Source organism: Scyliorhinus canicula, chromosome 14 (assembly GCF_902713615.1).
Source record: "Scyliorhinus canicula chromosome 14, sScyCan1.1, whole genome shotgun sequence".
NCBI lineage: Eukaryota > Metazoa > Chordata > Chondrichthyes > Carcharhiniformes > Scyliorhinidae > Scyliorhinus > Scyliorhinus canicula.
In genome coordinates this window covers 42,302,262-42,316,854 of record NC_052159.1, presented here as the reverse complement: position 1 = coordinate 42,316,854, position 14,593 = coordinate 42,302,262, and the positions used below count along the sequence as shown (strand labels likewise).

Sequence of the window (14,593 nt, the reverse complement as noted above, 5' to 3'; positions counted from 1 at the left end):
GTGTAACTACTGGGTTCCTTGTGCTGAGATTAGACTTTCCCAAATGACAGGTTTGAGTGGTGGTTTTAGTGGCATAAGGTGCTCTGTCATTGTGAAGGAATGCCAAGTACTGGGCTGACATTCTCGCAAACGTGAAATGGAGGTGCCACCATTTGTTAGCATCAATCCTTTACATGTTTGATAAACGCCACTTTATATATGGCAGGTTATGGAGCTGTGGAATGAGGCTCAAAGATGGTGAAAGAAGTCAGGTTTAATACAGTACAGAGATGCTCACATACTTTATAGTGCTCGCTGTCTACAAGTGGCTAACAATACCCCTGCACAGACTGCAACTAAACCCCTTTATCTTCCTAACCCTGTTGCTACGTCTGTCTACATGCTGTCTGTCATGTCTTGTTGTCTGAGATTAAACTGACGTGCATCCTATGGAGGGTGTTATGGGCCAGGGTTTAGAGAACCCCAAAGTGTATCATGTAGTTCACCTGCCCCACAACTTTTAATAGATTGTGGTATGGGGAGCGCATGGCCAAGTCTACAGTTGTGGTACAGCAGAAATGGAAAAGTATTTTTTAAAGCAAAACAATGTTTATTCTATGAACTCAAGCTAACCTTTTTAAAACATACAGTGAACATCTTAGTAACCATTAATTCAAATACAACCCCTGAAGAATACAACACTAAGTAATCCTTAATAAATTCCCAAACAACATCCAGAAGACAAAAGAAACACCTTTTAACAGAAGCACATCAAGTTTAAATTCACTACTGAAAAGAGTTATAATTCTGAATTCACCAAATGATCAAGAGATAGTCTTTTCATGGCAGAGTGAACAAACAACAGTACACCTGCTTTCTCTGGCTTCAGCGCAACACTGAAACTAAACCAAAAAAAACAGACACAGCCAAGCTTTTATCAAAGTGAAACTAAAAAGCAGAGCCAGAGCTCAACTCCACCCACACTTTAACATCACTGCAGTAACATGAGCAAACATCTCTTAAAGTGACATTCTCATGACAACGGCCTCAACCTGCTTTCAGGCAGCACGGGTGCACTGTGCGGAGTTGAAGTTGTGTCAGTGTGAGGAAGGGGTTGTCAGAGGGTTGGGCAGCCCCAGGGTCCCTTGGTGGAAGTCACCGGGCAATGCACCAGTTTCTCCTCCCAATGGGAGCTCGAGGGACCCCTCGGTTGTCTTGGGATGGAAAGACAGCTGGAGTGAGATCAAGAAGACTCGCTGCCATCTGGCACTCGTGGATGCACATGAGTGCCTGAATCACAGAGTCCATGCCCTGAATCACAGAGTATGCATATCCTACACTAAGGTCTCAAAAGTGGCCGCCGCCCTCCGTGTTGGCCTGGTTACCTCACGGTATCTTCGGACGGACGCGATGAGACTCCTCTAGTTAGCCTTGCAATCCAAGGAGTGAAGCTGTCGTCCGTTTCTGATGTTCCCAACTTTGCATTTATAGCTCCAGTAGCTGAGGGACAACAAAGTCCAGAGGCATGTCATCTGACTGAGGCTCAGCAGAGTCCTGGGTTCCAGTAGTCCTCGAATGCCTGAACCCTGGGACGTACCTGCTTCCACGTGCTGTGGATCATCACAAGTGAGATAGTCACCAGCTGGTGACCCAGAAGCCTCTCTGCTACTTATTCCTACTGAGCTGTGCGCCTCTGTGCTGGAGGGTGCAGGTGGCAGCTGTGACGCCTCTTCGATGGCAATGTCTGAGAATTCATTGGAGCTGCTCTCCTCTCTCAAAGCCCCACATGGTGGATCAAGCTGTTCCAGTGATCTTCCTGCAAGGGAAGGGCAATGGCATTAGTGCATGGCAGGAGCATGAGGGTAGGAGAGAGAAAGCTTATATGAGGTAGGCCAGCTAATCAGTGTGTTTGTGTCATCACTTTTTCCTCCGGGCAGGATTGGTCCTGTTCCTCCCCGCAAGCTCTTGAGGGTTCTCTCCTAGAACAACGAGAGCATTTTCATTTTGGGTATATCTCTGCCTGTCTGTGTGCTCTCCTTTTTATTGTGAGCCAGTCTGCCTTGCAAGTAGACAGATGGGGAGAGTGTAAACAGGCTGCATGCCAAGTCAAATGTAAGGATACATGGCATGTGTGGTTGTGAATGGGAGGTGGAATGTGATGAGACGCAGAGTGGAAGGGGAGATGAGGAAGAGTGTGGGAGGGCAAGTGGTGGGGTCCTGTGAGGTGGCAATGAGTGAGCACCCAGTGGATGTGTGATGGGTGTACAAGTGGCTGAGTGTTGAAAAATGAGATGAGTGATTTACCCTGGCTACACTGAATGTCCATCCTCTTGTGCAGGGAGCTTGCACTTACCAGAACTGCCACCACCTCCATGCAGGGTTGGTAACCTCGTTGGTTGGTCTTCCTGAGGGTACAACATGTTCAGCCTCTGCTTCACCCTCCACCCCATCCAGCATTCTAGTGAGTTCTTCTGAGAACCTCCGAGCAGCCTTCCTAGCAGCCATCTTCTTAACTGGGAACAAGTGCTGGGAGGCGTTTAGATGGAGAGTCCCCTAATTGAAGAGCTCAATTAATACCTGGGTGGGAAAATCAGAATCGGCCCGTCACAGGCACGGTGTGTAAATTGCAGAAAATTGTTTTTTTCCTTACTGCCTAAAAATACAATGGAAAAACCCACCATGACTGGCGGGCTACTCTTCGCTTTTCTTGCCCAAAATGACACTTAGCCAAAATAATTGAAAATTACACCCTCAGTAAGCACTTAAAACAATCATAAAAAATGTTCATGCTGCTTTTGGCCTTACAGTTTTACCAGTAACGCACAAAAATATTGAAATGCAAGTGAATATGTCACGTGACGAAGTATTGAGATGACAAGCTGAATGATGGTGTATTATTCACCTTTCATCAAAAAATGCAATGAAATGAAAGTCGCTTATTGTCACAAGTAGGCTTCAAATGAAGTTACTGTGAAAAGCCCCTCGTCGCCACATTCCGGGAGGCTGGTATGGGAATTGAACCCTTTATTGAATCACACTTGGTAAGATAGCAATCTGTTACAGAGCACGTTATCATGGAGTTTCTTTGTACTTCTCTGGAACTACACCAACACGACTGTTCACTTGCATGTCGTACTACCATCTCCTACAGCCATCAGCAGATGCGTCATCGCTTATATGGGAGTCCCTGGTCACATGACCACAGTCTTGAGACCGCATGGTGTGTCTGCACAGCCACCTGCTGGTTGGAGGTCACACACCATCTATGATATTGCCTTATCAGCATATCACCAGAAAGTAGCCATGTGTGGACTGCAAGGACAGCACGGTGGCGCAGTGGGTTAGCCCTGCAGCCTCATGGCGCCGAGGTCCCAGGTTTGATCCCGGCTCTGGGTCACTGTCTGTGTGGAGTTTGCACATTCTCCCCGTGTTTGCGTGGGTTTCGCCCCCACAACCCAAAGATATGCAGTGTAGGTGGATTGAACACACTAAATTGCCCCGTAAATTGGAAAAAAAATAATTGGGTACTCTAAATTTATTTTTAAAAAGGAAGAAAAAAAATGTGTGGATTGCACTGACTTAGAAGCAAAAGAAATCTTACTGAATGTATTGACATTACGGGTTTATTACAAATCAAATTGTCTTTACAATTTGTTGAAAATATTTACTGGTATTTTCAATTTTGTAAAACCAAGCACAAGGGACACAAATATTAGTAGGGATTTGGAACTCTTAATTCCGTATGTATTCTAGATGGACACAATTCTCCCAGCGCATTGCACCCGGCGCTGATTCCATTGCACTGGGTGTATAGTGGGAGAGACCCAAAACTGGTTTTACGCCGAGTGTGATGCACCAGACCTGGTATGCCCAGTGCATGATCCAGATAAAATTCCTGCGGGGCGTGAGGGGAGAGGGAGGGAAGGGAGAGGGGTGGGAGGGGAGGGGAAAGGGAGGGATCGGAGGGAAGGGGGAGGGAAGGAAGGGGGCGAGGGAGGGAGGATGAGAGGGAAGAAAGGAAGGAGGGAGGGAAGGGGGTGGGGAGAGGGAGGGAGGGAGGAGAAAGCGGAGGGAAGGGGAGAGGGAGGAGAAAGCAGAGGGAGGGAAGGGGAGAGGAGGGAGGAAGAGGGGGGGAGGCTGCCCCTCCAGGCATGGGGGTGTTGGCCATGTTTTCGGAAGGTCGCGATGTCTGTGGGTGGGGTTGTGGGTGACCCTCAAACTTGCTTTGAGATCTGGGTGCCCTTTGAAATGATGCCTCAATCTCTGAGGAGTAAGTATCGCAGGCATCAGTTCCCCAGTGCTAAAATTACCATGATTGGTAATGTGTTGTATTCTTTGTCTTCCCTTCCAGAATGACCCAATGTAGTGTTGACAAAGAAATATACCAATCAAAAGATTGAAACAAAACTAATTTATTATTACACTACTAATTAAATGAAGTTTGAACACTTTACTGAGCTATCGATGATAATAAATGATATTGAATCTGTATTACAGTATTCAATATTTTATCTGGTCACTAGCTACACTATGATTTGACCTCGTGCTATCTATCTCTAATTTAACATTCAATCTGCTCTCAGCTTCTGCTTCTCACCATGCTTCTCCCAGAATTCCGAGAGGCTGTCTTAAATACAGAGAATTAGTAACGCCCTCGATTTACACACAGATGTAATTATTAACCCTTCGTTAACCTGACTATATTTCATTAGACCCATTGTGGACAAAATTCTGCGGGCGCAATTCTCGGGAAAGGTTTCTTAAGTGTGGAAGCATTCAGGAATACCCGCAAGCTTCTCTACCCGGTGAGGTCTGCAATGCTATTCAAAATAAATTGGTCCACTAAACGAGGCCCCAACCCCAGCCAGATCGCAATAATGGCACCGTGAAGTCCAGCCCCAAGATTTGGGCTTGTTGATCTGGGGAGGCTGCTAGATGCTGTGGAGGCCATGAGCGATGTCCTGTTCCTCCTAGGGTTCAGGAGGGTGAGCCATACAGCAGCCAGTGCCGCCTGGGAGGAAAGGCTCGCCCAGAGTCGCTGGGAGAGGGCCCAGACTGACGCAGTAAGCCGTACTCTAATGTGCAGATTTCCAAGGTACCTGAGGCTTTAGAATTCAATTCCTTCACCTCTGGGACCTCGGGTGAGTGCTGTTTGGTACTGGTCCCCACAAATGGGGACTAGACTGAACGGCACTCGTGAAGGTCTCCAAGGGGATCAAAGGCCCCCAACTGCATGTCTTTTGGGCATGGTGGTGCCCTGGCACTGTTGGTGCTAGCTGGGCACCCTGGCAGTGCCAGCCTGATACCCTGGCACTGAGGTGTCCAGGTGGCGCTGCCAGGTTGGCATTGCCAAGGTGTCAAGCTGGCATTTTTGGCAAGCGATCTGCTGGGGTTGCCGCTGGGGCGGGCGGGATGTTGTGTTAGGGCTGGCTGGGGGAAGTCGGGATTTTTAAAAATGGCAGCCCGATCTTTTGCTGTAATGGGGTGTTCCGGCGAGCAGAGCTCACCATTGTAAAAAAGGGGTTATGTGCAGCCTTGGCAGCGCTTTCCTAGTTTAGGCCCCTTATTTAAAGCGAGTCTTGTTGAATTGCCACATGTTTACCGGCACTGCGAGTGCTGGGAAACACGCGGCTAAACGCGCTCTCTCGCGAACTTTGTTCCCTTTTGGGAAGATTGTGCCCTATGTTTAAGTAATTAATGAAAAGTAGCATGAGTTTTTCCAACTGAAACATTGAAAGACTAAACAATTAAAGACAAATGTCTGTGATCTGCAATTGACTTTGTGTCAATTGTGCACGTGGCACATGTCCCTATTTTACTATGCAGCAATATTTTCCCAAGTTGGAAGGGAGGCAGCACCTATTGCTAATCTATCTCTAAAACCGATCCCAGCGGACCTAAAATTAGGTGTTATATTTCCCAGTAAAGCTCCAGTAAAATTTTTGACAACCATGGATAGGTGTTGGCAAATTGACCTGATGCCATTTGGAGTTGCAGGATAATGGGGACCATACTAGCTGCAGTTACTGGAAGGTGGAGACGAGCCTTTTCAAAGTTATTTGAGTATTCACAATAACTGTGAAGGCTTCTTATCAATCAGTTACTTAGATGAATTGCAATTTTTGAGAATTTGCCTCATTGAAATATAGCATTCACAAAGTGGTATCCAGATATTTTTCCAATGTAAAGAAGTAAAATATTTAAGCAGATAATCTCCTTCTAACAAAAAATTAATCATATTTAAGCCTCATCTAATGGAGATAAACAATTAGTTTGCAGTTATTTTTTAAAAAGCAATAGATATTTTATGGGATGAAAAAATGTAATTTTTAAATTTCAGGTGTACTTCGCGATCGCAGAAAGTTCATGTATCACGTTCCGCTGAAGCCTGTCACCTGTGGTCCACCTGAAGACAAAAGGTAATTTCAGTAGATTGTTTCAAAAATGAAATTTAACTTTGAATCAAAATGAAACTAGAATTTTCATTTGACTATTTTGTTACATAGTTTATAGATTTTGCTTTCACAATAATATTTAATTCTTGCTGCACAAAAGGTTTGTATTTTAAATTCAATGCTCCAAATTGAGCTTTGAGTACAGTAACTGTGACTTAAACAAAGACTTATCATATAGAATTTACAGTGCAGAAGGAGGCCATTCGGCCCATCGAGTCTGCACCGGCTCTTGGAAAGAGCACCCTGCCCAAGGTCAACACCTTCACCGTATCCCATAACCCAGTAACCCCACCCAACACTAAGGGCAATTTTGTACACTGAGGGCAATTTATCATGCCCAATCCACCTAACCTGCACATCTTTGGACTGTGGGAGGAAACCGGAGCACCCGGAGGAAACCCACGCACACGGGGTGGATGTGCAGACTCCGCACAGACAGTGACCCAAGTAGGAAGCGAACCTGGAACCCTGGAGCTGTTAAGCAATTGTGCTATCCACAATGCTACCGTGCTGCCACTTATACAAGTTTAATGTTACCATTTTTAGTTTGTTCTCGTAACGTGGGTGTCACTGGAAAGGCCAACATGTATTATCTTCCCTTGAGAAGATAGGGATGAACCTTCTGAAACCATTGCTAAAGATTTGATGCGGCTTGCTGAGCCACTTTAGAGGGCGGTTAAGACTCGTCGACATTTATATGGGACTGGTGTCACTCACCAAATCAGATGAGAACTGCAAATTTCCTTCCCTAAAGGACGTTAGTGAACCAAATATGTTTATTTGCGTCAATTCATTATACCAACGTTTTAGTTCCAGATTTATTTTAAACTGCAATTGAATTCTCAGATTACCATTGTGAGTTTTGAACTTGCATTCTCTGGATTATTAGCCCAGACCTCAGAATTAAAAGTGTAGTAAAATAACCACTACTAACATGAGCCGTTACTGTATATTCTTTGCTTTGTGTGGCTTCCATTTTAGTCTGCCTTTCATTTGCACCACCAACAGCACCCTGTTTTACCGTCTCCATTTGAGAGAATGGCTAAAGAACTCCTGCCAAGCTTTTGCGAGTCCCAGTTTTTATGCGTCTGCTGGGAAATGTGCAGGTGTGTTGATGATTAACTCTGTTGATGGGGCAGAAGTCCCACTGCTGGGGCCAAAGGCTGAAGACGATCCCACTTTGGCAGGTGGCCAGTTCCTGGGTGGCATTTTGCTGGTGTTGGCCAATTAAATGGCTGGGGCAACTGTTGAATGGTGGTCCACTCTGAATTGCTGCTGGGCCATTCAGAGGACCAAAATCTCGCCACGCTTGGCAGCACCAGCGCAGGCATACATTGTGGGGGGGGGGGGGGGGGGGGGGGGGGGGGGGAGAATGGCTCGGTGGTCCACTCTGAATTGCTGCTGGGCCATTCAGAGGACCAGAAACTCACCAACCTTGGCAGCACCAGCGCAGGCATACATTGTGGCGGGAGAATGGCTTAGTGGCTAGGTGCCCTCAGAGGTAAGTGGGGTTTGGGAATGCCAGTGCCAAGCAATCAAGGCCTGACAATTGGAATTAGGGGGCTATCAAATACCAGCGGCAATGCCGCCAGGGACCCTTCCAAGGGCCGTAGTGTTGCTGTAAAGGAGAGCCCCACCCCAAAGAACTCCTTAGGAGGCGACCAAATTTCACCCAGCAGTTTGACCCACCCGGCAGCATGCCCAATCTGAGGGAAAACGTCCATGTAAGTGATCGATTAACTTTCCATTAGTATCCTAGCTGTCAGCCTTCCTGTCCCGAGCCAGAATTCCAACGCTTGATTTTATTTCTCTCTCCAGTTGTAAAGTTTACCTTGTTTGCTGTTATCATTTCCAGGTGAAAAGATGATTGAAGATAGGAATTCACTATTGTCAACCTGTGTTCCACATTTTAGACTTTTTTTTTGTCTCCAGTTTTAAATTTGGCTTTGCAAAATAAGTTTTCAGTGATGGATCTGGAACCTATAGACTGTACGTTAAAATCTGCTGAATTTAAAATTCATTATGCATGCATATAACAAATGTGGTTCTGAATTTATGATGTTTCATATGTATGTCCTTCTGATAAATTGTCACAATTTCAGTCCTCAAATTAGTTCCTGCAATTGACAGTGGCAGATATTTGTGTGAGTGGTATCAATCGTGAAATTGACTAATTTCAATAGTATGTGTTGTTACATTCTCTATGGAGCTTTCTTTGTAAGTTATTATATTTCCATGTGAACTTTTCCCTTTTCTTCAGAACTTTGGGGAACCTGGGATGATTTCAACCTGTAGTTTTTCTTCCAGAGAACCCTTTGTTGCGACTTCTTAGTTTTAAAAAAATATTTAGAATACCCAGTTTTTATTTTTCCAATTAAGGGGCAATTTAGCGTGGCCAATTCACCTTCCCTGCACATTTTTTTTTGGGTTGTAGGGGATGGGACCGACGCAGACACGGAGAATGTGCAAACTCCACATAGACAGCGGGGCCGGGATCAAACCCAGGTCTGTGGCTCCGTGAGGCAGCAGTGCTAACCACTGCACGCCATGCAGCCCTTATTACTACTGCTCAGGTGATCTACCTAGTAAACATATTTGAACAAAGGATGCAGGAAGTAATCTCTAGTTCATCCCTAACCAAAGTAAAATGAACCTTTTACACTTGTACTTGAAAATCCTAGCTGAACCTAAATTTTAAACTTGGGATTCAGTTTGGGTCCACAACGTTACAATGTGAGTGTATCCTTCCTTGAAAACTAGATTTTGAAATTAAAAATATAATAGAGGTAGTCACCAACAAATTATGTTCAAAAAGAAACCTTGCATTGAATTTGTTCTATCTTATATATTTTAACAGCATTTCAAATAGAATTCAACAGCAGTCAAGTTCCCCGAATATCACATTCTCTGTCCAAGAAAACTCAATTCAACATAATGTATGCCTTCAACATGAAGCCACGTCGCTGAAAGGACAAGCTATAGTATTCAAACCTCCATTCCAAAGGCACGCGGGTGATTCTATTCAACAGAACAGCAGCAGACAGAGTACATCAAAACCAGCAAACGTTTTTGTTCCACCATTCAAAACTGTTCCAAGTTCGACTCGAATGGAAACGCTAGAGAATATGAAAATGAGTTCTCCAATACAAACTGAATTTGGGATTTCTATGAAATCCATTAACTGCAGCAAACAGTTGCAAGACGATGGTGCATTAGAAGGTGACCCAGTGGTAGTTGGATGTGTTGATGATAAACTTCAGTCAATGTCCGATACTTCAGAAAAACTTCAAGCCAATTCTGAAGGTATTACTTTTGCACTGTTAATTATTTAACTAAGGATATTTTTCTGTCACTTGTTTTCCATTACATAAGAAGGAGGAGCAGGAGTAGGCCATCTGGCCCTTCAAGCCTGCTCTGCCATTCAATGAGATCATGACTGATCTTTTGTGGACTCAGCTTCACTTTCCCGCCCAAACACCATAACCCTTTATTCCTTTATTCTTCAAAAAACTTATCTTTATCTTGAAAACTTTTAATGAAGGCGCCTCAACTGCTTCACTGGGCAAGGAATTTCATAGATTCAAAACCCTTTGGGTGAAGAAGTTCCTCCTAAACTCATTCTTAAATCTTCTTCCCCTTATTTTGAGGCTATGCCCCCTAATTCTGATTTCATCTGCCTGTGGAAACAACCTGCTCTATCCTATCTATTCCATTCATAATTTTATATGTTTCTATAAGATTCCTCCCCCCCCCCACCCCGCATTCTTCTAAATTTCAACAAGTACAGTCCCAGTCTACTCAACCTCTCCTCGTAATCCAACCCCCTCAACTCTGGGATTAACCTAGTGAATCTCCTCTGCACACCCTCCAGCACCAGTACGTCCTTTCTCAGGTAAGGAGACCAAAACTGAACATAATACTCCAGGTGTGACCTCACTAACACCTTATACAGTTGCAGCATAACCTCATTAGTCTTAAACTCCATCCCTCTAGCAATGAAGGACAAAACTCCATTCGCCTTCTTAATCACCTGTTGCACCTGTAAACCAACTTTTTGCGACTCATGCACTAGGACACCCAGGTCCCTCTGCACAGCAGCATGTTGTAATATGTTATAATTTAAGTAAAAATCCTTTTTGCTGTTATTCCTACCAAAATGGATAACCCCATATTTATCAACATTGTATTCCACCAGCCAGACCCTAGCCCATTCACTTAAATGATCCAAATCCCTCTGCAGACTTCCAGTATCTTCTGCACATTTTGCTTTACCACTCATCTTAGTGTCGTCTGCAAACTTGACACATTGCACTTGGTCCCCAACTCCAAATCATCTATCTAAATTGTGAACAATTGTGGGGCCAACATTGATCCCTGAAGGACACCACTAGCTACCGATTGCCAACCAGAGACATACCCATTAATCCCCACTCTTTGCTTTCTATTAATTAACCAATCCTCTATCCATGCTACTACTTTACCCTTAATGCCATGCATCTTTATCTTATGCAGCAATCTTTTGTGTGGCACCTTGTCAAAAGCTTTCTGGAAATCCAGATGTACCACACCCATTGGCTCCCCTTGGTCAATTGAGAAACTCAAAATGAATGGACGCAAGCTGCAGATAAGATCTCATAAAGATGGGACACGGTAAATGGGAAATGATTACATATCGCCAAACTGGAACTTTAAAAACCTCCAGATTAAAGGAGGGAAGGAAGTTCCTCATTCCTCGAGCTATTTGTGCAAATCTTTTCTGCATCCTTTCTAGTGTTGGGCCCAGATTTGAACACAGTAGTCCAGTTCAGGCTGAGCCAGTGTCATTTAAAGGTTCATCATAACCTCCTTGCTTTTGTACTCTATGCTTCTATTTATAAAGCCCTGGATCCTTATGATTTTTTCATCGCTTTCTCAGCCTATCCTACCACCTTCCATGACTGTGCACATGTACTCTTCATATGCAGTATCCTCCTCTTTCTGTGCTGACCAGCGCATAACATCTGGGGAGTTTTTGGGGGTTATTCGGCAGACACAACAGAAATTCATCCCAAGGAAGAGGAAACATGCTAAGGGGAGGACAGGTCATCCATTGCTGATGAGGGAAGAAAAAGAGTGCCCCCACGGCACTGGCCCGCCGGCCGATGGCTGGGCTCCGATCGCGGACCAGGCCACAGTGGGGGCATCCCTGGGGTCTGATCGCGCGCCCACCCCCCAGGTCCCCAGGGCTCCTGCCGGCACCAGATGTGGTTTAAACCACGTCGGCGGGAGAGGCCTGACAGCGGCGGGACTTCGGCGCATCGCGGGCCGGAGAATCGCTGCGGGGGGCCTGCCGACTGACACGGGGGGACCGGCGCGGCGTGATTCCTGCCCCCGCCGATTCCCGGGTGGCGAAGAATTCTGGCCACGGCGGGGGCGGGATTTACGCCGGCCCAGGGCGATTCCCCGACCCTGCCGGGGGTCGGAGAATTCCTCCCCAGTTCTCTACTACAATACGTGCCTTCTTGCAACTCTACTTGACTGACCCCCTTGCATAATAATGCTGTGATCAGTTTGCTCATCCTCCCTTCACTTCCAGCTGTTGTCTATACAAGCTGCAAGGACATCAATTTTGTTGGATAATTGCAAGGGCTGACGGTGGTTCATTGCTATTTTCTGGATCACCATACCTGCCTCTCTCTAAGTCACACTCCTATCCCTGATGTCAAACTGAATCAGAAGTACCTAGCCTAAAGGGTGTAGCTGCCTCCTGGACCAAAGTATCCAGTTAACCTTGCCCCTCCCCAATGTATTGCAGTGTCTGAAGTTCAACTCTAGATATCAACTCTTTGGAGAAGGTGAGAATTGTTTCTTAGTAGAGAAACGCATTGCTACTGTTCATTCGACTCTCTTTTTAAATTAATAAAACCAGTTGTTGGTTCAGAGACTGAGCTACAATATTCTTACTCCAAGTGAGGAGAATTAAATGGTCAGTGCACAGGGAAAATATTCTCTGTAACAGTGCCTGGTTTTTGCTATTGTTCACCTGGATGCTGGGCAGAAAAATGTGTATATTTGCAGAAGTAGAATATGGCATTGAACGTGAGAATTTTCTTTACCATTTAAAAAATTTGAGAACGTGACACTGACCCTTCAAGTATTGTTCCTTTACTTGATCATCTGTATTCATACAGTCTGTTGATGATCCCCATGTTTGACTTCAGATGGTCTATTATGTGGCTAGAGTTCTGTCAAAATATAAACTAAGTTGCTTTGCAAATGTAGCAGAATGAAAGTTATTAAAATTGTAATAGGATTCAAAACGAAATTTAACTTTAAAACATGCATTGATACCCTTGAAATAATGGAACAGATTGGACCAAGTAGGTAAAGAAGTACAATATATAACTGTCAGATGTAAATGACAGCCACACCCATCTCACTCTGAAGGTACCTTGTTGTGTTTTCTCTCCTGGGTTTTGTGTAATTAAGTCAATGCCTGTTGGTATTTTAAATGGCAGTAAGTAACCCGTAAAACTGTATTTTTTGCCGATTGAATAGCCAGGTTTTCTAAATGTTCTCTATCCCAAGATTAAAGTATATGGATACAGGATTGAGAATAGGGAAGGAAGAAAGTAAAGACGATGGGCCATTTGGAATCTCAGGTGTTTCAATTTAATTTAAATCAAAGTAATTGAAATGATTTCCAACAAAGCTTATTTCATTGTCTCAGTTGATTATCTTAGAATGATCAAAACCTATTGACCTTGAAAAAAGGAAATGTCCCTGGACTTGTCAGCCGTTTTATGGTAAGATTATTAATGCTGATTAGGCAGGGTGACCGGGTAATGAGCCTTTTCTGGCCTCCCTGCAAGTAATTATTTTGATGTGTTTACAGGTTTATCTAGGTTAGTTCAGAATTGGAGTTGTGCAAGGGATCTACAGGAAATGAGATTAATAAAGAAGCGGAGGCAAACGATTCATCCACTGCCAGGCAGTTTGTACAGGACTAAAACCTCTGGTGCACCAAGAATATCGCTGCACTCAGCAGTTGAAGGAAAAGTACCAACTTCTTTTACAGAAGAACAGGTACAAATTGCATTGCAGTTATTAATTTCTTTTAAATTCAAATAGTTCATGTATTTATGGGCAATAATTTACAGAATATACCTGAATGCCAAATTAAAATGTACTCATCGCACTAGACTTGGTCACAGAGCACATGTTTAATTGAAACTTGTGTTTCCGATAATATATCTCATTGGACCAAGCAACATTCAGTTGAACTTCAATTGGCTGACTGCCTAATTTGTTTGATAGAATGTTTCAAAAGATCATCACTCATATTTCAAGCATCTATGTTATTTATCTTGGTAGAAATCAGTAACTTATACGTATTAAAAGTACAACGAATAGAGTTACTTATTTACTAAACTGAACTTCCTAATTCAAATGCCAATTTCATGCGCACAATTCCAAAACTCAAGTAAGATACTTATCAAAATTTGGAAGATTAACCACTTGGTCTGAGTACTGTTTCAAAGATTCGTGTAAGGGTTGAGATTTCTTTGACCATTCGCTTTCCATAAGGTATTCCCTTCAACTCTCCGACAGTTGTAGACTCCCAGTTAATCGTAGCCACTTCAGGTCAGAACTTTTAGTTCTGCTTTCTTTAACACTGGAGTCTTGTATCTAGAACTTATTCTCTCTTTTTTTTAAAGAACATTTTATTGTGGCATTTATGGTTTTATAATAACTAAAAACACAAGTACAGATATAAACGCAGTTCAACGTGTAACACACCCCTCCATCTCCCACAGTCTCGCCTAAGCTAGACCTACATTGTCTAACTCCCTTATTCTCTGTCTGTTTTCAGCGTGGCGATCCTAGAAGTCTAAACCCCTGGTAGGAGCCTTTCAGTTAATAAGAGATTCAAATCCTTGAAGCTAGCACAATAAATATCCAATGAACTATGCTTGAAAGAGATGTTCCTTGCTCTAAAGCCACAATGTTCTAAAAACCTAAAACCATGTTTGAGATGAGAGTCAGATCCACAATCTATTCACATCTATAATTAACTAATTTCCTATTCTGTTGGTTTATCAAAAATCTGTCCACCTTAAAGATATTCAACGACTCTGCCTTAACCCTCCTTTTTGAGGAAGTGAATTCCAAATCTCCCA

At 43.9% G+C, this 14,593-nt stretch overlaps 1 protein-coding gene across 5 annotated transcripts in view; it reads left to right on the top strand.

Moving 5' to 3' along the window:
* The window catches only part of brca2 (BRCA2 DNA repair associated), a 131,382-nt gene that overhangs the window by 39,893 nt on the left and 76,896 nt on the right, over positions 1-14,593 (top strand). For all 5 annotated transcript variants that reach the window (XM_038818061.1, XM_038818059.1, XM_038818060.1 and 2 more), the window contains 3 exons: positions 6,320-6,398; positions 9,292-9,737; positions 13,309-13,499. In XM_038818061.1, the coding sequence (XP_038673989.1) occupies positions 6,320-6,398; positions 9,292-9,737; positions 13,309-13,499 (716 nt within the window). The remainder of the gene's footprint in view (positions 1-6,319; positions 6,399-9,291; positions 9,738-13,308; positions 13,500-14,593) is intronic.